The 24,309-nt window shown below is 38.2% G+C and overlaps 2 protein-coding genes across 3 annotated transcripts in view; one reads left to right on the top strand and one right to left on the bottom strand.

Moving 5' to 3' along the window:
- The window catches only part of LOC101737485 (uncharacterized), a 35,758-nt gene extending 19,779 nt beyond the window's left edge, over positions 1-15,979 (top strand). Inside the window, exons 9-15 of one of the 2 annotated variants that reach the window (XM_012690632.4) lie at positions 1,513-1,650; positions 2,465-2,577; positions 3,680-3,797; positions 5,795-5,888; positions 10,347-10,426; positions 13,370-13,438; positions 14,688-15,979. In XM_012690632.4, the coding sequence (XP_012546086.2) occupies positions 1,513-1,650; positions 2,465-2,577; positions 3,680-3,797; positions 5,795-5,888; positions 10,347-10,426; positions 13,370-13,438; positions 14,688-14,792 (717 nt within the window). In that variant the 3' untranslated portion in view covers positions 14,793-15,979. Of the gene's footprint in view, positions 1-1,512; positions 1,651-2,464; positions 2,578-3,676; positions 3,798-5,794; positions 5,889-10,346; positions 10,427-13,369; positions 13,439-14,687 lie in introns of both variants that reach the window. The other variant, XM_004926452.5, reaches the window with a different exon arrangement.
- A 1,723-nt stretch (positions 15,980-17,702) lies between these two features.
- Positions 17,703-22,317, bottom strand: LOC101735323 (BRCA1-associated RING domain protein 1). Its single transcript, XM_012690640.4, has 2 exons — positions 20,836-22,317; positions 17,703-19,530 (listed from the first exon to the last, which is right to left on the bottom strand). Exons 1-2 carry the CDS (start codon positions 21,974-21,976, stop codon positions 19,157-19,159), a joined length of 1,515 nt encoding a protein of 504 aa, XP_012546094.2. The 5' UTR covers positions 21,977-22,317; the 3' UTR covers positions 17,703-19,156.
- Between the last annotated feature and the right edge of the window lie 1,992 nt (positions 22,318-24,309).

The raw sequence follows: 24,309 nt of genomic DNA, 5'->3' as shown, positions 1-24,309 counted from the left end.
CACCGTTATTACACATTTAAACCTCAAGAAACACTAAATAGACAAAATAAAAGACAAATGACAATGACGTAGAAAATGACGTCAGCAACGGTGACTTCATAGTCTTTAAAAACAACATGGCGTCAATCGCGATGTCATATAGAATTTACTTCAGTAAATATTAAACCGTAACACTGGTTTTAATTAAGGTTTTAATTGCTTATTATTATTAATATGACGGCTTCAAAGTTCGCTCGTGACGAAACACCGTCAGATTTGATTCGCCGATAACTACGTGATTCTTCTTCTTGTTCGTCTTGTCCTAATCCCACATTATGTGGAGACGGTCCAGCATGTCCTATGATCAGGCTGCAGAGGGACATGTCATGTGTTGCGCGAGCAGTCGCCTGTTGACGTCATCAATAGTAAAGACATAACCTTTCTTATGTTATGTTATGTCTTCAGTAGATATATGTCGGCGCGGCGCCAGGGATAGCTAAGCGGTAGTGTCCGTCATCACTCGTATTTGGTTGAACTCGGTTTATAAAAAGTCAATAAAACCTTTTGAATAATAATTATTGAAACTCAACACACACAACTTTCACAATGACAGGGTAAACCGACAGTTTCGTTACACATACCGACAGACCGACTGACTGAGACGGACGGACCGTCCGATACGGACTGAATGACTGTCTGACACGGAATGCCACGACTCTGTCCACGTACCGCCGTTTTATACTGTGGCGTTACGGAGTCTACCCTACATTTTGTGATATTTATCAAAACAACATTTCATCATTTAAAATAATAGTCAAACCAACGTCTTAATATTACTAAAAGTCGTTAACCACGACATATATATTAATAACTACGTGATTTTAATAATCCGTAAACAGTGGTCGATCCCGCAACTGAGGTTCGTGATGTTATACGAATTTGCGTGTCTGGCAACATTGCGTGAATGACGTCAATAATGGAAAGAATGTTACCAACTGTACAGTCCACCACTAGTGCCCGCTTGTCTGTGTATATTATTTTTGCCTATATTTTACGATTCTTCTAATTTGAAGCGGTGACTCTAGCCCACGGATAACGTGAAAGGCCCTCTGCTGACGTTGAGACATGAGGTCGATGTCTCAATTGTATACTTTGACGGTTGAGACGTACCTCCTCTCCCAACCCCTCCCCGAAATGACCGTTTCCCGGCAGAAACAATCAGGCTAAAACAAAATAAGCTGTACATCTATATCTATACTTATATATAAATCTACAGTGGTTTTTATGGATGCTCCATCCGATTGACTTGAAACTTGGTATCCATGTAGAAAATACATGTACTTAATGGATAGGCTAATATTTATATGAGTGTTGGACTCCCTACACCAGTTGCGGGGGTGTTAATGATGAGAATCTTTGTGGGGGTGAGAAACAATAATCAATTTTAAATGCCCAGCGAAGCGGACGGGTACAGCTAGTTTAGTAATAAGTAATGTGTTTCGTATTTAACATTGTGCCTTCTTTAATTCCCAGGGCTTAGAACGGCTGACAACGAAACTGAATGGCCTGATCCGAAGCGAGATGCAAACGGACGAGTTCATACCGATACTTTTCAGTGTTGCCAATCAACTGGAAGAGGACCGAAGAAATTTCGCTATCAGCCGGCTAAGGGTATGCTTCTCTTTGATACTGCTACGCGCTGAGGTTCAGATTATATAAATCTTCCGACGTGGCCTAAAAGATAAGACGTCCGGTGCATTCGTATGTAGCGATGCACCGGTGTTCGAATCCCGCAGGCGGGTACCAATTTTTCTAATGAAATACGTACTTAACAAATGTTCTCGTTTGACTTCCGCGGTGAAGGAATAACATCGTGTAATAAAAATCAAACCTGCAAAATTATAATTTGCGTAATTACTGGTGGTAGGACCTCTTGTGAGTACACGTGGGTATTTCTACCGTGAAACAGTAATGCATTTCGGTTTGAAGGATGGGGCAGCCGTTGTAACTATACTTGAGACCTTAGAACTTATATCTCTGGATGGGTGGCGCATTTGCGTTGTAGATGTCTATGGGCTCCAGTAACCACTTAACACCAGGTGGGCTGTGAGCTCGTCCACCCAGCTAGACAATAAAAAAAAATAACTTCCACTGAAGTATAAATTAAAACTATTCGAAATTCTTAATTCGCTTCAGGCGATCCGTTCGCTGTTTCGCTTCGAGTAGATCCGATTATTAACTGCCTTCGTGACATCACTGCAACGCTTTTATAGTCGCTACGACATCTCTAGAATTATCGAGAACGTTCTACACGAGTCGAGTGTTGTGTTTCCGCTATCTGACAATAGATGGCGTTGTACTTTTCGAGCGCTCTAGATGCTGCTAGATCCTTCGATATTCGTTCGACTATTCATCGATAGACGGCGATACTCTTACCGGCGTAACAGTATTAACAGATTCTAATATTATTATTATTTTTTTGCAGGACACCGAAGCCTTGAAGCAATCTCCGACTGATACGATAACTCAGTACGCTTACAATCTGATGAGCCACCAAACGAAGTTGGCTCAAAGTTGTCTGGACGACAGAGCCGGCAGGTACACTGTCCTTCTCACTCATTCGCGAACGATCATAAGCTGGTACCTGACTGTGCTTTGGAATTATTCGAGACTAGCTGAGTCCCGCGATGTTACCCGCGATTATTGTGGTACCGGGGGTGATGTCGCGGGGCGAAGCTAGTCTAAAAAAAGTAGCCTAAGTTACTCCTTATATCAGTGAAAGTCTCGTCAAAATCGGTCCAGCCGTTTCAGAGATTAGCGCCGGAACAAGCTGACAGACAGACAAACAAAAAATGTTATTTTTGTGTATGTACCGCGTTATGTCTGTGTATTTGAATTTTCATGAATTTGAATTTGAGTAAGCAAAAAAAAATTCCGCGCAAAAATAATGTTTGTAAAGCTATCTGTTATCTAATTTGAAGTCGCCGCGGCCTAAAGGATAAGACGTCCGGTGCATTCGGTTTCCAGATTTTTCGTTTTTACATTGAATAAAAGTGTTGTGTGCCTATAAACCATATTAGACCTTAAAGCTCTGGGGTTTAAAGGCTATTTTTTGAAATTGCATGCAATGAAGGAGTTATGTCCGAAGAAAAAGTACAAGTAACAAGAGTATTGTTTGCCCGTTTTCTCAAAATTAACAAATTGTATCATCATATCCCCTTCATCCACTCGTGCCTTCAATTTTTCTAATGAAATACGTACTTAAATGTTCACGATTGACTCCCACGGTGAAGGAATAATATCGTTTATTAAAAATCAAACCCGCAAAACTATAATTTGTGTAATTACTGGTGGTAGGACCTCTTGTAAGCAGTAATGCGTTTCGGATTGAAGGGTGGGGCAGCCGTTGTAACTATACTGAGACCTTAGAACTCATATCTCAAGGTTTATTTTTATTGGTTGGATGGGTGGACAAGCTCACGGTCGATCTGGTATTAAGTGGTTACCGGAGCCCATAGACATCTACAACGTAAATGCGCCGCCCACCCTGAGACATGAGTTACTGCTTCACGGTAAAAATAGTCAGGGTGGTGTTACCTACCCGCGCGGACTCACAAGAGGTCCTATAACCAGTGAAAAAGTTGAAGTGAATATGTCGCCCCCACAGTCCAGTGTTGAAATGTAAAATTGTTCCCAGAAGACACAGCAGCGCGGCCATCTGCAAGTACGGCACCTCGACCCAGGAGTGCTCGTGCCTATTCAGCAAGGTGTTCCGGCTTCCCTGCAGGCACATCCTCATGCTCACCACGGAGCTCAAGGTGAGCACGCGAGGAATAGCTCAGCAGTGCGCAACGGCTTTGTTCCGTCCCTGGCAGTGCTGAGGTCCATGGGCGACGGTAACCACTCACCATCAGGAGGGCCGTTTGCTCGTCTGCCTACAGGGGCAATAAAAAAAAAAGTTTTTCAAGTAACAACAAAAAAATGCCACTTTGGAAGCGAATCCCAAAGAAAGCGTTTAAAAAAAATACAGTAGATATTCGTTAATGGGACCGACCTAGTGAATGTCAGGTCTGAAAACAAACAGACAGACAACGAACGTCAGATATCTTTAATATTGTTACGCGCTGGGGTACGGATAAATAAAAATTATACCGAAGTACAAATTAAAAATTTATTCAACACTTTAAAACTCTCAATTCGCTTGTCCCGCTTCGCTTCAGGTGATCCGTTCGCTGTATCGCTTCGAGTAGTTCCGATTACTGACTGACTGCGTGCCATCTCTGCAACGCTTTTATAGTCGATAAGACATCCCTAGAATTGTCGAGAACATTCCTCACAAGTCGAGTATTTTCGATGTGCGTTTCCGCTATGTGACAATAGATGGTGTTGTACTTCTCGAGCGTTCTAGAGCGTATTATATCCTTCGATATTCGTTCGACTATTCGGCGATAGATAGCGTTACTCTTACCGGCGCAACCGTATATATGTAGTATATATTGAGGGGTGAAATGCTATATTTTTTATTGCCTTTGCAGGGAGACGAGCATACGGCCCACCTGATGGTGAGTGGTTACCGTCGCCCATGGACTTCAGCAATGTCAGGGGCAGAGCCAAGCCGCTGCCTTATTTGGTTTAAGCTACATTTTTGCAACTTTACAGGAGAGCCATTTGAAATTTGGATATTTTTTTTTATCATAACAAAGAAACTTCTTCAGCTATTTGCATGGAGTAAACATAATTGAAGTTCAATTAAATATATCGAATTGTTGATGTTAATAATACCAAACAAAACGCATCTTTAATTAAAAAGATAAATATCGCGTATATCGCGTCACTATGGAAGACAATGCCAATGACGAAGAGAATGGCGTCAGCGACGCTGACGTCATCATATTAAAACACCATGGAACAACCCATCATATAATATTATAAAATATATTATGTTATTACATAGTCGAGGCCCTCCGCGATCTGGAACCAACGCTACCCTATAAAAATAAGCCCTTGCTGTAGCTTCACTAGCCTACTGAGTTTCTCGCCGGATCTTCTCAGTGGGTCGCGTTTCCGATCCGGCGGTAGATTCTGCGAAGCACTGCTCCAGGTAGGCCCAATGTTAGGAAACTCTCAGGTTGAATCCGTGAGCTCACCTACACGCTCGGCGAATCTACTATGACCACTGGAGGTCACAAGATCAGGTAGTAAATAAAGAAAAAAATCTTTTTTTATGCATGGTGGTTCTTGTTGAGACTTTTGGTCTAATTTTAATAGTTTGTCGTTGACAGTATATTTAGGCTAACTCGGTGTTTTTTTTTTTAAGTGATTTTATGACCTGGTAACTAAAACCTTTAAGTCATGTCTTATTTTAATTTATATTCTTATTTTTATGAAAAATGATAATATGGAGTGAAATGAAATGAAAATGATTAATTTGAGACATTAATCAACTGGGATGAAATTAAATGATAGAAAATTAGATGATGGGATGAGATATAATCTCAATAAAATGGTGGTCATTTACTAAGATTTTTTCAGTGGACTTTTTGGAGGATCCCGAGAAGTTACGTCCAGCGGCTTTGTTTCATTTTCCCACATTTGTGCACTTTCACAGATACTAAACAGTTAATAAACCGCCATTATTACACATTTAAACCTGAAGAAACACTAAATAGACAAAATAAAACAAATCACACAACTTCACTCCTCGCGTTCCCGCCAAAAAGTCCCCAACTCGGTGTGTTTTTTTTTTTTATACTACCTCACTTCTCGATATTATAAAAAAACACATAAAATATATAGTATGGTATTGTATTTTCAGGTCAAAACTCATATACCGTTCGAACCCCGCTGGACCGTACAACACTGCTTGTTTGGATGTGAAAACAACACGGCCACCACTACAAATAATACAGGTAATACAGGTTCTTACTGGCGGTAGGACCTCTTGTGAGTCCGTGCGGGTAGGTACCACCACCCCAGCTATTTCTGAAGCAGTAATGCGTTTCGGTTTGAAGGGCGGGGCAGCCGTTGTAACTATACTGAGACCTTAGAACTCGTATCTCAAGTTGGGTGGCGGCATTTGCGTTGTAGATGTCAAAAAGTACACAAAAAATAACAACAAGTAAAAAAAGAAAAATCTGCCTTGCAACATTAGCCATTTGCGCACGACTAAGCAAGACAAATATGCTGAGTTAATACACAATGTTATAAATAATGCAATAAAAATTAAACAATTAAACTACTTAACTATGGAGGGTAGAGGTAAGGAGAACCGTCTCTGTGTATGAAAAGTGTCCATTCTTCTTCTTCTCTGTCGTTTCCTCATTACTGAGGGTCGTGACCACCTTGGTCCAGTTTTTGCAGCAGGTTCCTCCAATGCTGCCTGCATTCGGCCTGCTTAATGGCGCCCGGGACGCTGGTGTTTGTGGCCTCCTTGATAATGTCCGTCCACCTGGTTGGCAATCTTCCTCGACTTCTCTTTCCTTCCACGTGACCTACAACTATGTCTTAAAATAAAAATGTCCATTAAAATCTCTTAAATAAGAGTGGCGCTACAGTAGCAACCGGGTAAATTTAAAAAAAGGCGCTGAAAGTTATTATAAGAAGATACGAGAAATAAAAAAGGACGAAAGAACTGTAAGCACTACAAGATCACAAAAAGTATTTTATTTAAAGCTGATAAGAAAATGCAATCGATGTCTCAAGGTTTTATCACAGCAATAATTTTAGGTTATATTGACGAAATTAGTTTGGACTACGTAAACATGTGAGGTCTAGTATATAACACTGTCAATAACTACTCTAGTCATTAAATATATTAAATTTCCTAACTCGGCATACTTCAATCAGTTAACAACTGCTCAATTCATATCACACCCTGTGCCTATGCTAGCGCCATTCTGGAGGATTTTTGAACTGTTATTTAGTGCTGAAAGTGTGACACTTTTTCAAGCTTTTCCCATATGAGATGGTTCTCTTTACCTCTACCCTCCATATACTTAACCTACCATGAACATGGAGGATAACATTGAACATTTTTATTAACGTCACTAATCTACAATTAAAAATGTCTAACTCAGTTCAAGATTTTTTTTACGTAATTGGATTAAAATAAAAACTTCAGAGGTGTCAAGGGACACCCGGATGGAACGAAGTTCCTTTCGATTAATTAGTGAAGGAATTGTAATTTTTTTTTTAAGTTATAATAATAAATTACGGCATTATGAAGAAGAAAAAAACAATACTATGAACTAAATTACTATTGTTGAAACGCTATCTCGAGAAACTGTACTCATTACGCGGACCAATCGGATACGAGCAATGTCACGCGATAAGCGCCTACACGTTGATTGGTCAGAATGACGGATCTAAAAAGTGTCGTGACAACTTTTCGTAAGATTTTTTTTCGTCTAGCCCCCTTTCACAACGCGCGATAAGGAACTTCGTTCCAATATGTTAGAGCAACTCACGGATTGCCATTCAAAGGACGCTACGGTAATCAGTCGGTTGTCATTAAAACTCAATTATTTTAGTATTTTCGATTTATTGATGACGTTGCCTGTTAATAACGGAAATCCTGTCGCGGGAGTGGCGTCACACTAGTATGAAATCACCAAGTACCACTAGTAAACAAAAAAAAATACCTACAATACAATACCTACTTTTATTGGCTCTGTTAGACAAAGACTTTTAGTTTCCGAAGCTGATCAAGAGATGTCGCTAGTAGAAAAATTAAATCGCGCCAACGAAAATTACGAATTTTTTTAACATTTGAAAAGCTAGCTTGTTATAGGCCGTCAACAGATGGCGCTAGTAGAAAAATTAACTCGCGCCACCGATAAGTCACACGGTTTTCTATGTATAGTGTAGCGGAGTCGATCTCGTCGATGTCTATGGGTTAAGACGGTGACCACTTACCATTAAATATTTTTGTTTTACCACATTCACTGAAGAGTCAGTGATCCAAATGTGGTTTCATAAATTTTGCAATTAACTTAAAAACTTAATTATAATAAAGAGGTGCACTCAGTTTCTGGCCAAAACTTCTCAGGGGTCGTGTTTCCGCTTCCGATGGTAGATTCTGCGAAGCACCTCGCTGCTCTTGCTAGGGCCAGTGTTAGCAAAACACTCCCGGTTTCATATCCAATCCTGTGGACCGAAAGGTAAACAGTCGACGTCGCCCTAAACACGTCATTACGGATTCTCCCGATCCACTAACGGTGCTTTTAGGTACCTCAAGCACCGATCACCGTCCTCGTCGAACCCGTCGCTTGCGACGAAGGGCTCCACGAGTAAATTATAGGACACAGCCCACTAAGTTTCTCGCCGGATCTTCTCAGTGGGTCGCGTTTCCGATCCGGTGCTAGATTCTTCGAAGCATGGCTCTTGCTAGGGTTCGTGTTAGCATCGTCGTCAGGTTTGAGCCCCGTGAGCTCACCTACTAGCCACGGTTACGCTGAAATAGCCTCTCAAGGCTATATCAGCTTAGGTAGGAAAAAAAATATCTTTAAATTTGATAATTAAGGTTATGTTCCGATATGCACTTTTTTGTAAGCCAATTGTCCTTTTTTTTTGTATATAATGTTTCGCATTGTTTTTTTTTTGTGTACAATATCTCTTCCTCTCACACTGCGAGCATTATGTGACGTCAGCTTAGTATACTGCGAAGTTCCTTTATAGTTAACTACACTGCGCAAGCACGAAAATCTTTAACGTCGTCAGGCGTCGTCAGGCTTGAGCCCCGTGAGCTCACCTACTTATTTCAGCGGCAGGAATTAATTTACTTACTATCGTTTCGCGATCAAATCGTCACGTTCTCAAAACTCAAAATTTATACTCACACTAGCGGCCCACTCCGGCTTCGCTCGGGTCTTTAACAAAAATTTCAACGACGTTGTTTTATTTTTTTAAATAAAGGAACACTTATTACGGCATAACTATAATGGTTAGACATAATAATATGCTATATATAAATTTGTAAATAATAATGTGTTCTACAAAGTCGTAGTACATTTTTTTTATTCTGTCATCAATAGTTTTAGCAGGGCACGTGGTGTAAAGAATATTTTAGGTAATATTTTTACACCTTGGGTTACATTATTGGAGTTTTAGTAAGAATCCCTAATTTTTTTCAAAAAATTTGGCCATGTCACTCGGGAATAGTGTAGCTTCCAAACAGTGAAAGAATTTTACAAATCGGTTCAGTAGTTTCGGAGCATATTCAATACAAACAAACAAACAAATCTTTCCTCTTTATAATATTAGTATAGAAGTATAGATCGAAGATAGAATCGACAGCATGAAAATTGTTTTGACATGGAGTAACGTAAATCTCGAAGGCTGTCTGGCTATCGAGTACTACCCCCTAATGTAATGATCAGTTTTCGTAACGTGGACTCTATACATTCGCATTACGAATTTGATAGATTTTCGTGCTTGTGCAGTGTAGTTAACTATAAAGGAACTTCGCAGTATACTAAGCTGACGTCACATAATGCTCGCAGTGTGAGAGGAAGAGATATTGTACACAAAAAAAAAACAATGCGAAACATTATATACAAAAAAAAAGGACAATTGGCTTACAAAAAAGTGCATATCGGAACATAACCTTAATTATCAAATTTAAAGATATTTTTTTTCCTACCTAAGCTGATATAGCCTTGGGAGGCTATTTCAGCGTAACCGTGGCTAGTAGGTGAGCTCACGGGGCTCAAACCTGACGACGATGCTAACATGAACCCTAGCAAGAGCCATGCTTCGCAGAATCTACCACCGGATCGGAAACGCGACCCACTGAGAAGATCCGGCGAGAAACTCAGTGGGCTGTGTCTGAGAGTTAATTTACTCGTCGAGAACGGTGACCGGTTAGTGTTAGTGGATCGGAAGGATCCGAAATGTCGTGTTTTGGGCGACGTCGACTGCTTTCCATTCTGTCCGCAGGATCGGGAATGTAGTTACCGGCGGCCACGATGAGAGGGTTCTCGTGTCGTGCCGCTTTATCGAAGTGGAATTTAAAGAGCCACATCGGTTCTAATAAATACAACATTAGTGGACCGCATTATGCACGCGGTAGTCATGAAATTATTGTTCTTTTTAATAAGTTATTATTGGTTTCAGACGTATGTATGTATGTATGTAACGGTATCATTGAACATGATTTTGACCCCCTTCAAAACGTCGGATTAACTTGAAATTTGGCATACTTAATAAGGACCAATGACAATAGATATTAAAAAAATATATTGAAATAATTGACATTCAACTAAAAAATGAAAAATAATAATAGTTAAATACGGTTTTATAAAAAATCCAACTAAGAAATAGTTTTTAAAATTACTTTTTTTTTGTAATTTCATTTTTTTTAATTACAGGTTCCTTTATGGAGCAAGTCGTGGTCGAAGACAACCAACACCGACAGACGATACAGCAGCAGCCTCAGCAGATACATCAGGTGAATATGATGAAGTCGAACTGACACAATTGAGGAGGACATGAGTGGATGAAGGGGATATGATGATACAATTTGGTTAATTTTTAGAAAACGGGCAACCAAATTTTTGTTACTTGTACTTTTTCTTCGTATATAACTCCTTCGTCACATGTAATTTCTAAACAAAGCCTTTAAACCCGGAGTTTTAAGGTCTAATTAGCTTTTGCCCGTGACTCCGTCCGCGTTGAATAACGCTAAATTTTAACCCCCACTTCATTTACGTAGAAAGTGATAATATTTTTGAATTATATAATATTAAGGAGGATATTTAAACCCCTACTTTGAAACATTATTTATTGGTGCTCCACTTGAATCGTCTTTATCGTGATTTTATATAGACTATAGCCTTCCTCAATAAATGACACAAAGAATTTTCAATCAAATCGGACAGTAGTTCCTGAGATTAACGCTTTCAAACAAACAAACTTTTCAGCTTTATAATATTAGTATAGGCATTAAGGTTTAATATGGTTTATAGGCGCATACCACCTTCATTCAATGTAAAAACTCAAAAATCTTAAAAATGGTACTTAACCCCTTCATCCACTCATACCTTCAATTAATTTCGACTTTCAAAGTGAAACTTTTTTGCGCGCATGACGGTAAAGTTTTTACGGATGAAACGAAATAATAATAATAATAATAATAATAGTGGCACGAAAATGTGAGACGCTTTTATCTAAGAGAGAGAGAGACTAATGATAATGTAAATAAAAAAAAAAGTGTGTGTGTCCGCTCCGACGCACGACTGGAGTTTACTGGATATAAAAAATTAAACGAAACAATACGAGAAATAGTTCTATATTACGACAACACGATACACTACAGATTATTAACAAATTAACGAGACACAAAACAAACGACTAACAAATATATGAAAATACAATAATGAGAGAAACGCGCGATCAGTACGAGGCTTTGTGGCGGACTGCCGGCGCAGCAGCCCGGCGTCACCTGCGATAACGCATTTCGTGTGACATGCGCAATCAGGCGCATAACGCATTTCGTGTGACATGCTAGTACGATTTTGGTCCCCATAATTTTCATACCCCGGGCCCTATATATGTAAATCGATTCTAAAGGAGTAAACTCCAATAAAAAAAGATTACGTTTATATATAAACAAAAAACAAATTAACTATATGAAATTACTCTGACATATCCTTGATTCAGAATCATACTGTAGAATTATATTGATTTCGCCCATCATAGTATCAAATCGCATATCAATAATGACACCAACACACCAAACGCCCCCGCCTCGCCGTCGCATCACCACATGCATAAGGCGCGGCCATCTAGTTACGCGCGCTCATACTTGAGTCGTCTATTATCAAAGGTGGCAATCTGTGCATTTGGACAAAAAAATGTTATTGATATGTCAATACAGATTGATTTGAATATAATCGTCTCTCCTTCAAAGAATACGGTTCAAAACCTGCATTAAATAAAGGTTAATAGTTAACCTGTTATTTATCTAAGATGTCGTTCAGAAGAGTTTTGTGACTGCCAATGGAATACAAAGTCAATAATTCGTTTTTCTGATTTACCAATCATTGTCCAAAAGTCAGATTGCCGGCTTTGATAATAGTCGACTCATATATAAACAAAAAACAAATTAACTATATGAAATTACTCTGACATATACTTGATTCAGAATCATGTAGAATTATATTGATTTCGTCCATCATAGTATCCAATCTCATATCAATAGTGACAGCAAATGCCTCCCGCCTCGCCGTCCCACCGCTCACATACTTAAATTAGGCGCGCTTAATAGCGAAAGGAGGAATATCAATCACATCATTCATTTTTATCGTATATTTCTCAAGTTTTAATCAGACACATTATTTCACTGAGGATTCAGTGAATGTGCTCCAACAAAAATATTTAATGGTAAGTGGTTACCGTCTTAACCCATAGACATCGACGAAGTTAACTCCGCCTCAGTATATGTAGAAATCCGTGTCACATGTCGATGGCGCGAGCTAATTTTTCTACTAGCGCCATCTGTTGACAGCAAACGTAAACATAACGATGGTACTTAGTCTTTGGGCGCTTACAGAATACCTTCAGTGGTTAGGTACGCTAATTAATTGTGTTACTTCCTACATCTATAACAGGAATTTTGTAAGAAAATGTGTGTTTTGGTACGCCCGATAGAATTGATAACTTAAATTAATCTAAGTTGAATTATTTAATATTGAAATTGTTTAACTTGAGTAAAAGCTTATGTTATATTATGTATATTAATATGATAATGTAAGGTACATTGTAACTATATTATCCTTTTTACTGGTGGTAAGATCTCTTATAAGTCCGCACGGGTAGGTACCACCGCCCTGCCTATTTCTGCCGTGAAGCAGTAATGCGTTTCGGTTTGAAGGGTGGGGTAGCCGTTGTAACTATACTGAGACCTTGAAACTCATATATCAAGATGGGTGACGGCATTTACGTTGTAGATGTCTTTGGGTTCCGGTGACCAATTAACATCAGGTGGGCTGTGAGCTCGTCCAACTATATCTATAAAAATGAATTGCTGTTCGTGAGTCTCGCTAAAACTCGAGAACGGCTGGACCGATTTGGCTAATTTTGGTCTTGAATTATTTGTGAAAGTCCAGAGAAGGCTTAAAAGGTAGATAAATAAATATGAAAATGCTTTCCTTTGATGTGTCCCCCATCGGACGGATTCCTATTTGTTTGTTTTAAGTTTCTTTTATACAACAGTTTAGGTCTTTTATTTATCGATTGAGGCACTACGAAGTCTGCCGAGTCAGCTAGTATGCAATAAAAATATAATAATAATAAAAAATAAAAAAATAAAAAAAAAAAGATGCGATTAACGCGATCGATAACGCCTGTTGAACAAGGTGACCTTCAAAGTGTCGATTGTTCTGGTTTCCAGGTGTCCGGGGTGAGGCAGCAACAGTACGTCCTGGCGACGCCCGGACAGCAGGCCACGCCCGTGTCTCAGGTACGGAACCAGCGGTGATGATGATGCAGCAGCCAAGGCAGGGGATCGGGGATTGATTTTAAAAAAAAAAATTGGGTCGGCTATGCCCCCGGTATTGTTTATGTCCATGGTCGACTGTGACCACTCACCGTCAGAGGGCCGTATGCTAGTTTTTGTCTATAAAGGCAATGGAACCAGCGGTGATGATAATGCAGCATCCAAGGCAGAGGATCGGGGATTGATTAAAAAAAAAAAAAATTGGCTCGGCTATGCCCCCCGGTATTGCTGATGTCCATGGGCCACTGTAACCACTCACCGTCAGAGGGCCGTATGCTAGTTTTTGTCTATAAAGGCAATGGAACCAACGTTGATGATGATGCAGCATCCGAGGCAGGGGGGGATAAGGGATTGATTTTAAAAAAATTGAGTCCGCTATGCCCCCAGTATTTCTGATGTCCATGGACGACTGTAACCACTCACAGTCAAGAGGGCCGTATGCTAGTTTGGCTATAGAGGCAATAGAGGAAAAAATTGCTTACAAATAACAAATATTTTAACAATCACCTGTTGTGTTTCTATTTTTTAAAACTCAATTTAAAATTCATTTATGTATGTTTGTTTTATATAATATATATACAAAAAGACAAACCATATGGTTTGCCTTTTTGTATATTTACACTATATTTATTGTTCTATTTACACTATGTCATACATAAAATAGGTTACTGACTCTGTCCTTAGTTTGTCGGAAGAAATCTCATATAACATAATGTGCCTTTAATGTTATTAATATTTTTTTAGTCCGCCCTTTAATATCTGCCATTAATATATTTGTTTATTTATTTGTTATTAAACCAACAATACAAAAAATCAACATATCATATTATATACTGAAAAAGCTAAACTACAAAGACCAAACAAGTTTCCACTGTCAAAATCACATATAAGTAGAAAGTTATAATGGTAGGCAGCGGCTTGGCTCTGCCCCTGGCATTGCTGACGTCCATGAGCGACGGTGACCACTTACCATCAGGTGGGCCGTATGCTCGTCTGCTTACAAAGGCAATAAAAAAAAATTACCAGTAAAAAATATATACAAATATAGGTTTACAAAAAAAAGAAGAAAAGCAACACAATCTTTATAAAGTAATTTTATTGGCTTGTAGTAAATTAATTTTTACTTTATTTAGTTCAGCTAGTCACAAAAGCATTTTTTCTTTTGGTTTTTTTTTAAACTATTCCTTACTAATGATAATGTCTGTATTTCCAGGTGATATTCTGCGGCGGCGGCGTCGGAGGCGGGCCGGGGGTGCTGACGTCAGTGATGCCCTCCCCCGGCGCCGTGCTCACCCCCCACCACCCGATGCCGCACTGACGCTCCTCGATCTACTACACCGCGAGGGTCGTGCGAGCCGAGACGCGATGCTCACGGAAATACTCAAGTATTCTGAGCATGCTGACGGAAATATGGCCCTCGGGATTTTGAACGGAACGCGTTGCCGATTGTGGTTTTTTAGTGCAAGAATTGTCAGAATTGTTTTTGGATATCGTTGATAATTTTCTCAAGTTGATACCCTCCACAATGAAGATTATACTGATTTGAAACATAGTGATGTTCTTGAATCACATCAAGTGAAGTCATCGGTTTTACTCCAAAATTGGACCAGACCTGAGGAAATGTGGAGCGAATCAGTCAATAACGCACAGTCATAATATATACTCTCTTATAAACGTAATGCTCACCGAAATACTAAGACGAGAATCCATTACGCTCACCGCAGCTGGGCAGCATTGAAACTGTGTTTGTGCCGATACGCTACGTACCACGGACTGTGAAATATGTGCTGACGGTTATATCCCTCAATCTGAATATCCGATGCTGACGTTAATACGTTTTCAATTTTATTTATATTATTACAAAGTTACAAATAACATATGGAGTATTAGTGTTAGTGTTTTTTTTTAATTCTCTTGTACATAAATATGGTGATATGTATTATTATTGGCTAATAATGTTTAAAGATACGCTGATCCGATCTGGGATTGGTTTGTGCATTTTACTTAGTCGACAGCGTCCCAAATGATAAGTTGTATCTTAAACTGTCTCCGGAGTTGGGTGGTGTATACTGGCCAACTTCAGAGTTGGAAAATACATGTGAGCTAAGAGAACTTAGCAGGTAAATTACACTCGCATAGTAAGTACTTCTTGATAGTGGAAGAGGTAGATGAATTATATATCTATACTATACTAACGCGATCATTATTAAACATGTTAGATTATTATTGTAGAGATTTGTCAACAATCATCAGTAAATTAATTAGAGGTATCTTTTTTTATTATTGTTGCCTTTAAAATACATACATAATATATAATATATTAAAAATACTATATTACTACAACAAATATTACAACATTTGTTTTTTTTATACGATACGATATATAAATTAATGAAATTTGTAAATACTATATAATATTATGTTGTAAGTAGACGAATAGTTATGTTGTTTTCATTGGTAAGGCTTTTTATTTTATTATTATTAATAAACTCTTAAGCTATTTCGTTTCATTTGTTTCATTTTAATAATAATAATAACTACTGGTCCCGCAGTAGTCGAAATTCGACTATAATTAAGTGGAATTGTAAGTTTGTACACTATTATGATTGTATTTTATACTTCTATACTCACAAATTTCGCCAAGACTACACTATAGAAAATATTAACAAAAACAAACAATATTTAATCTCAATTTGACAACAGACGTCAAGAACAAAAGTTTGACAATAAATAGTATGCATGCGTGTGTGCGTCAAATACATGGTATGTAGTGTGTGTAATGTTTTCTTTATTGATTTAATGTATCTTTTATGCATTATTTAAAAAAAATATTAGTATTGTGCACTTCTTCTCTATATTCTCTATAAGTGTGGAAAATTTCATATTCCTCCGTCCGCGCAATTTTCGTAAAAAGGGATACAAAGTTTTGCTTCAGGTATTAATATATAGATAATATAACTCTTTATTTAACACCCATATGTACAGAGTAAGCTAATAAAACAAAAGTCGGTGATATAAATTGGCGGCCTTATCGCTGAAAGCGATCTCTTCCAGGCAACCTTGCAGGGAGAGGAATAAGTGAAGTGTTAGTTTATTTTTCATGATAAATGGTATGATAATTATTAATTAGTTTTTAAGAAGGGGTCTGTGGGTAAAACCAGTGACAGAGAGAGTGGAGGGTTATATGAGGTGGCTATTAAAATAAGGAATGTGTATATCAGAGGAAGTGTGAAAGTAGCCCCGGTGATTGACAAATTACAGAGCGGACGGTTAGCGTGGTGTGGACATGTGATGCGTAGAGAGGAGATGCGTGTGACTAGGAGATGTATTGAAATGGTAGTGCAAGGTAGAGGGGGAAGAGGTCTGCCGAAGAAGACGGAGAGAGGAGTGAGTGTTGAGATGACGGCTGATCGAGGTGAATGGAATAGGAAAAATCACTGTGCCGACCCCACCTAGTGGGATAAGGTGGTTTAAGGTGTGTGGCGCATTTACGTTGTAGATGTCTATGGGCTCCAGTAACCCGTTAACACCGGGTAGGCTGTGAGCTCGTCCACCCACCTCAGCAATAAAAATAAAAAAACAAAGAAGAAGACGAGGTTATGGAGGTAAGACCCCGGGTATAAATGTTAGACGGTTATGTGAGAGGGTATTCTAAAACTTGGATGGATTGTATGAGCGAGGATATATCGGAGAAGAGTGCAACAAGAAGAGAAAGAGAGAGAGTATAATTTATTGCAAATCAAAACTTAATTGACATTGAAAAACAGTCTGTAGGCAAGCATATTTGTGCAATAAGCTGTCTTATCGAGATCTCTCTTCCAGAAAACCGTTGCTATCTGGAGAAATTCTAGCTATCCCCTTAACAATACAGTTTTCATATTGTTACGTACTGTTATTAACGAAATTCAACAGAACAGCGCCCCTAGTGCCGAACGTCCCAACTCCATACAAATTTGAGTTAACTTTTACGGTAGCGAGAACGTTAAAAAACTGGCACTAAACACTGAACACTAAACTCGGGCGGAGATCAGACGTCAGGTGTGAGAGTGCAAGTTGGAGTCGTTTGGTGCGGTGGGACTCTAAAATATCCATGGGCCCGCGGTCTGCTACCAACATCTGCAGTCACATCCCACGTCTAGGCGCGGATACCTGGTAGGAGATTCGACCCCCTGCCCAAAAAAAATATGCCAAAGCCCAAAAGATACTATACATCCAATAAAACAATGACAAGTCTGTACATTTTTATATTTCTTAATGTTTACAACCAACTATACAAGTTTCTATATGAAATACAAATTAATCTGTCACCAATAATATCACGAAGAATTGATTTACAATCATGAATTAAAAAAATATAAATAAATATTATACAATTTATATATCGAGGGGTGAAAGGCTATTTGGTTTAAGCGATATTTTTGCAACTACAAGAGAGAGCTTAAAGCTTAAAACTTGGAAAAAATATCATAACAAAAAATACTTCTTCAGGTATTTGAATGGAGTAAACTTAATTGAAGTTCAATTAAAAACCATCAAACTCTTGTTGGCAATACCAAATAAAACAAGCCTTTAATTACAAAGATAAATAAACCAAATATTGTATCATCCCTTGATACATATATACAGGTATACAGATATATATATACAGGTGGTAGGACCTCTTGTAAGTCCGCGCGGGTAGGCACCACCACCCTGCCTATTTCCGCCGTGAAGAGGTAATGCGTTTCGAATTGAAGGGTGGGGCAGCCGTTGTAACTATACTGAGACCTTAGAACTTATATCTCAAGGTGGGTGGCGCATTTACGTTGTAGATGTCTATGGGTTCCGGTAACCACTTAACACCAGGTGGGCTGTGAGCTCGTCCACCCATCTAAGCAATAAAAAAATTAAATATATAATTTATATGAATGAAATATGAATATGCTTATAATTTAATATGAATTAAATTCAACTTTATATAACTTAATAATTCAACTTTATCAGTTTCAACAATCAGATTTAATACGATCAATACTTAATTTTAATTTATGGATTATTAAGAATAATAAAATTATGAACCTTTTCAAAGGACATAGTGTGACAACCATGATACAAAAATATTTAATTTTTATGCTACATTGCTTGTCGTTTACATCTGCAGCAATGTAATGCAATTATAAATGAACCGACGCGCGGGGTCATTGCCCTCGGGCGTACATCAGCTGGCTTCATAAAGGACAAGTATTTATTAACACTAGTGGTCCCGTAGAAGTCGAACTTCGACTATAATTAATTGAAATCATAAGTTTGAACATTATTATGGTTCTATTGTCAAAAACTATTATATTTCTATAGTCACAAATTTCGCCAAGAAAGATAAACAATATTAACTTATTCTCAATTTAACTACAGACTTTAAGCAATAATAAAAGTTTGACAATAAACAAAGAAAATAAAGTGTGTGTGTGTCAAATACATGGTAGTGTGTAATGTTTTTTTTATTTTTAATATATTTTTAATGCATAATTTAAAAAAAATATTAGCATTCTGCACTTCTTCCCTATATTCTCTGTAAGTGTGGGAAAATTCATACGGAGGATTTTCCACGCAATTTTCGTAAAAAGGTGTACAAAGTTTTTGCTTCACATATTAATATATAGATTATCAGTTTTGTTGCTTTCAAGGAACAAGTTCCGATCTCTATCACGGATCACACAGTTCATATCTCTCTATGCACTCAATCAACCAGCCTATTGGCAGCGCTTTAAGATGCTGCATATTATACATTGGCTGGTACGTGTCTTTAAAAATTATATAATGCGAACAAATATATAGTTTTCCATCTTTTTTAGCATGATACGGCACCAATTTCTCTTGGTCCGGTATGGATTCCGGGTTGGGCACTCTCCTGAGCACTATACCGCCTGCATCAGTAATCAGCTTGCTTATAGTCGCTTTGGTCAGCACCAGGTGCTTGGATATTTCGTATTTCATATTGAAATTGTGTAGATAGAAGTGGCAGCCATCAAACACTCCTGGTAGTTGCTTGTATTTGTTATAACGAGCTGTTTTAGGACCTGTAACAAATTTCAAATTATAGTTTGAGGACGATAATATGAAAATGATGTGAAACTAAATAAGGTTCATGTCCTTATGATTAGAAGCGGTTAGGGAAGTAGCTTGATACATACAATGATTGATTAACTTGATTGATTGATTCTCTCAGAGAAACAGAAATTTTCATCCATGAGTACAGCCAAGGAGTATAGGGTTGTTAAATTATAAATTTAATATTAACAGACAAGGTGGTACACATTAAGATAGCTCTTCAATGTATGATGCTGAAAATTGGTATGCAGAGCTATCATGCAGTGTCTTTATTTAAACTCAGTGAGTTTAAATAAAGTTTGAGTGAGTGCCTATATTTTGATTTTTTTTTCATACCTAAGCTGAGAGCCTTGAGAGGCTTTTTTTTTTTTTTTTTTTTTTTCCGGGCCGAGGGCCGAACCTCCTACGAGGTCCCCGCGCCTAGGGGGCGCGCGGGGTATGTGAGACTCAACGATCTGCAGGTGTTGAGAGCAGACCGCGGGCCCAAGGAATTTAGCCTTGAGAGGCTATTTCAGCGTAACCTTAACTAGTAGGTGAGCTTGCGGGGCTCAAACCTAACGACGTTGTTAGCAGGAACCCTAGCAAGAGCCATGCTTCGCAGAATCTACCACCGGATCGGAAACGCGACCCACTGAGAAGATCCGGCGAGAAACTCAGTGGGCTGGGTCTGAGGGTTAATTTACTCGTCGAACCCTTCGTCACAAGCGACGGGTTCGACGAGAACGATGAACGGTGCTTGAGGTACCTAAAAGCACCGTTAGTTGATCGGAAGGATCCGAAATGACGTGTTTGGGGCGACGTCGACTGCTTTCCATTCTGACCGAAGGATCGGGAATGGATATTTTGACTTCTTATTGTATTTGTATACAGACAAAAAATATTATTCAGCACTTAGCACTTTATACACACCGCTTTAATACTGAATATTGTTTTAGATATGGCATTTATTTAAAAAAAATATTTGGCACTAAAATATTTAACTGGTGGTGAGACATCTTCTGAGTCCGCTTCGTAGGTACCAGCAACCTGCCTATTTCTACCACGAAGCAGTAATGCAGTTCAGTTTGAAGGGTGGGGCAGCAATTGTATTGGAAAAACTGAGACCCAGAACTCATGTTTCAGGGTGAGTGGCGGTAGTTACATTGTAGATGTTTATGGGCTCCAGTTACCACTTAATACCAGATAGGCTGTGGGCGTGTCCACTCATCTCAACTTTTTTTTTTTTTTTTTTCAAAATTCTTATTTTTAAACAAAGTTAAGAGTTAAAATCTCACCGTTGTAGGATGCTGTACCCACTCCAGTAACCTCAAATTGTTCAAACTGTTCCAAACTATCTTCTGTAGATTTCAGGACCCAATCTGACGTTAATATCCATATGGAATTCACGATCCCCTGCAGTACATCTATTGTCGACATACATATACCATTCTCGGCATCAACGATCAAATGTGTTACTTTTTTTGTAAATTTGACTTCAATATGCAAATTGCTGTGTTGTTTACAAAGCAATTTTAGTTTTGATACAACCGACTTCTGCTGAGATACACAATAGACTCTTATATCATCAAAATCTAACTCTGAGTGCAAGATCGACATGTGAGTCACATTAACGGACTGTGTTTGAATCAAACTCTCTGATGCCTTCTTTAATATTATTTTCAAGTCATCTGTAGCTAGCTGCAGTGGAGTTTCCCCTTTAGAATTCCTACAGTTTATGTCCGCTCCATGTTTGACAAGTTCTTCAATGATTTCTCGGTGTCCGTATCTGACTGCTTCATGCAATGGTGTCTCATTATTGAGCCCCGGCACGTCAATTAAAGTGTTATATTGGAGTAAAAGAGTGACCAAGTCGAGTCGTCCATTTTGAACAACTTCATGTAAAGGCGTCCAACCGGCATTGTCTTTAGTGTTCGTATTGACGCCCTGGTTTAATAGTTCGGTGATTTTGTCAACTTTACCTAACCTGCAGGCGATGTGTAGTGGCGTTTCACCTTTATTATTGCGTTTTTCACTGGACTTGCTGAATTTACTGCTGGCTATTGAAATATCGTGGCTTCGGAGCTTTGCCTGAGGTTTTCGGACATCTGTTAACGTGGTTTTACTGTTAGATTCGATTTTATCTTGTTTTGTCGTAGACGTTTCTTTAGATCTAAAACAACTGAATATCTCGTCTAATTTATTCGCCGAGTTTATGCATACGGCAAGACGTTCGTCGGTGAAGGTTTTGCAACCTTCTAAATTCGTCCCGCAGGTCGGACAAGCGTCCAAGCCCTCGAAGTGACTAGCGCATATCAAATGAAAACATTTACTCAAAGTCACTGGATTTTTACAGAGTTCTGAACAGACGCCGCAAGTGTAATCTTCTTTGACTGCGTCCAATGCTTTTAAGAAGTTATTTAAGTCTTTAGAAGACATTTTTCTGTCACAATCGTAAAAGTTTAATTAATAGTTCAAAACTTTGTTTGCGCCAATTTAAAATAAATTGCCACTAATGTATTGTTTCTTTTCATTCATCAAAACTTTGACACTGACAGTTATAGTGAAATTGTTACAAAGTCAAGTGGATACTTTTCGGCCGGAATGAGTGAAGTGTGTTACTTGTTTTATTTTATTTATGAAATAAATATTTCTTCAAGTCAACAGCAACATAACTTTAGTTTGCTTCAATAGGTATCAAATAAATTACATACGATGGTGGCTTTAGTATTTTTATCAAAATATTAGATCAGGCTGCATTAGGTACCTTCGTTATTCTTGTATTGGAAAAAATTACAATGGTCAGTGGTCACTTCAGTAATTAAAATTGACACAAAAATGTCATTATGAAAAAAATCAGGTAAATTTTTGTCTAAGTACGATTAATGCCATCTGTTGTCTGATAACGAAAACTAATATCGAAACCACTGGATACTGGAACCAACCTCTTTTGAATGCTTTAGAGCATTTTTCAGTGTTTGAGTTGTTTAAAGAGTGTACAAATGACCCCAAAAATGCTCTTGACATAGAGAAAACTAGTGATCTAGAACATTTCTTGCATATTCTTGAATTTTCTGGAAAATTGTACGACATAGTTGAAACAACTATAAAAAAACGTTGCTTAAAGACTACAAAAGGGGAGTTATATTCGAAGCGAGCGCCGTAGGTACGCATAACTCTTATTATGAATTACTACTGTGCTATTTAACTATTAGGGATCTGGGTGTGACCATTGATAGTAAGCTGCAATTCAGCACACATATTCAGAATATTACCAGAAAGAGCTTTAAAACATTGGGATTTATATTTCGCAATTGCAAAGATTTCAAAAAACCAAACACTAAGATCACAATTTATAATGCTCTCGTACGCAGTACCTTGGAATATTGCTGCATTGTGTGGAATCCTTACTATGAAATATACAAGAAACGATTGGAAAGTGTCCAGAAACGGTTTCTATGGTACTTGTCTTACAACTACAATCTGGGTAGGAAGTTACCCAGCTATGAAGATAGACTTTGCCACTTTAATTTAGACTCTCTTCTAAACCGGAGAAAACTAATGGGGGGTATATTTCTGTACAAATTAATTCATGGAATAACCGACACGCCTAATCTATTAACCCAGATAAAAATATTAGCCCCTAAGTACCTACCAAGAACGAAGAAATATAAACCGTTTATAAGAAAGCCCGCTCGTTCGAATTTAGGTGCTTACTCTCCCTTAAACAGAATCCTTTGGGACTACAATAATGTCCACGGTAGCGCGGTCTCCGTCAATGTTCCTTCGGAGTTGTCCGATTGCGCTGAACTTATTTTAAGTGAAATAGATGTTTTTTCTGATTGTCTCACTACTTACAGGAAAAATCTGTCGCGGATCATCTCCCAATTAAATTAATCTTAAGCAATGAATGAAATGTATTCAAATCTTAGCTGTATATTTTTTATTTTTGATGTTAATGCACTGTCGATTGCACCTATAATTGAGGTGACATCTGCCATGAACTTTTGTCAATTTATCAATGTTTTGTATTGATGATCACTTTGTTGGTGCAACTTAATAAATAAATAAATAAATAAATAAATAAATTAAGATAGAATTATGACAGTCAAATCTACTTTAATTTTGCTGGACTGCTGTAACGCGTTACGTAACGAAGCAGTTTACCATTCCATAAGAAGTTATCACTTCAATATCACATTTTATTCGTTTTTCTGTAATACTGACTCGTAACAACATTATTCTGAATAATTATAATATTAATTATTAAATTTTGTATCCATCTAAATATATCATCTATATTATAACATGTACCTACCCATAAGTTTCTATACTAATAGCACTATCTGCAATCGATGTATCTAACGAGAATGTTCTTTGTAAAAATATCAACTAATAACGAAGGCAACTAAACGTAAGCAAACATTGCAACTCCAACTACAAATATAAGTTAACTTTTACGCGATCGAGAACGTTAAAAAACTTGCACTAAGCACACTGGTAGTTAAACTGCCGCTACTGTTCCTCGTTTCTCAAAGTGGTGGACATCTTTTTGTGATTTTTTTATTATTTTTTTATTGTTTTGATGGTGGACGAGGTTACAGCCCACCTGGCGTTAAGTGGTTACTGGAGCCCATAGACATCTACGACGTAAATGCGCCGCCCACCTTGAGATATCCGTTCTAAGGTCTCAGTATAGTTACAACGGCTGCCCCGCCTTTCAAACCGAAACGCATTACTGCTTCACGGCAGAAATAGGCAGGGTGGTGGTA

Source organism: Bombyx mori, chromosome 24 (assembly GCF_030269925.1).
Source record: "Bombyx mori chromosome 24, ASM3026992v2".
NCBI classification, from domain to species: domain Eukaryota; kingdom Metazoa; phylum Arthropoda; class Insecta; order Lepidoptera; family Bombycidae; genus Bombyx; species Bombyx mori.
The sequence above is the reverse complement of the archived record's forward strand: the minus strand, read 5'-3'. Positions and strand labels throughout refer to the sequence as shown.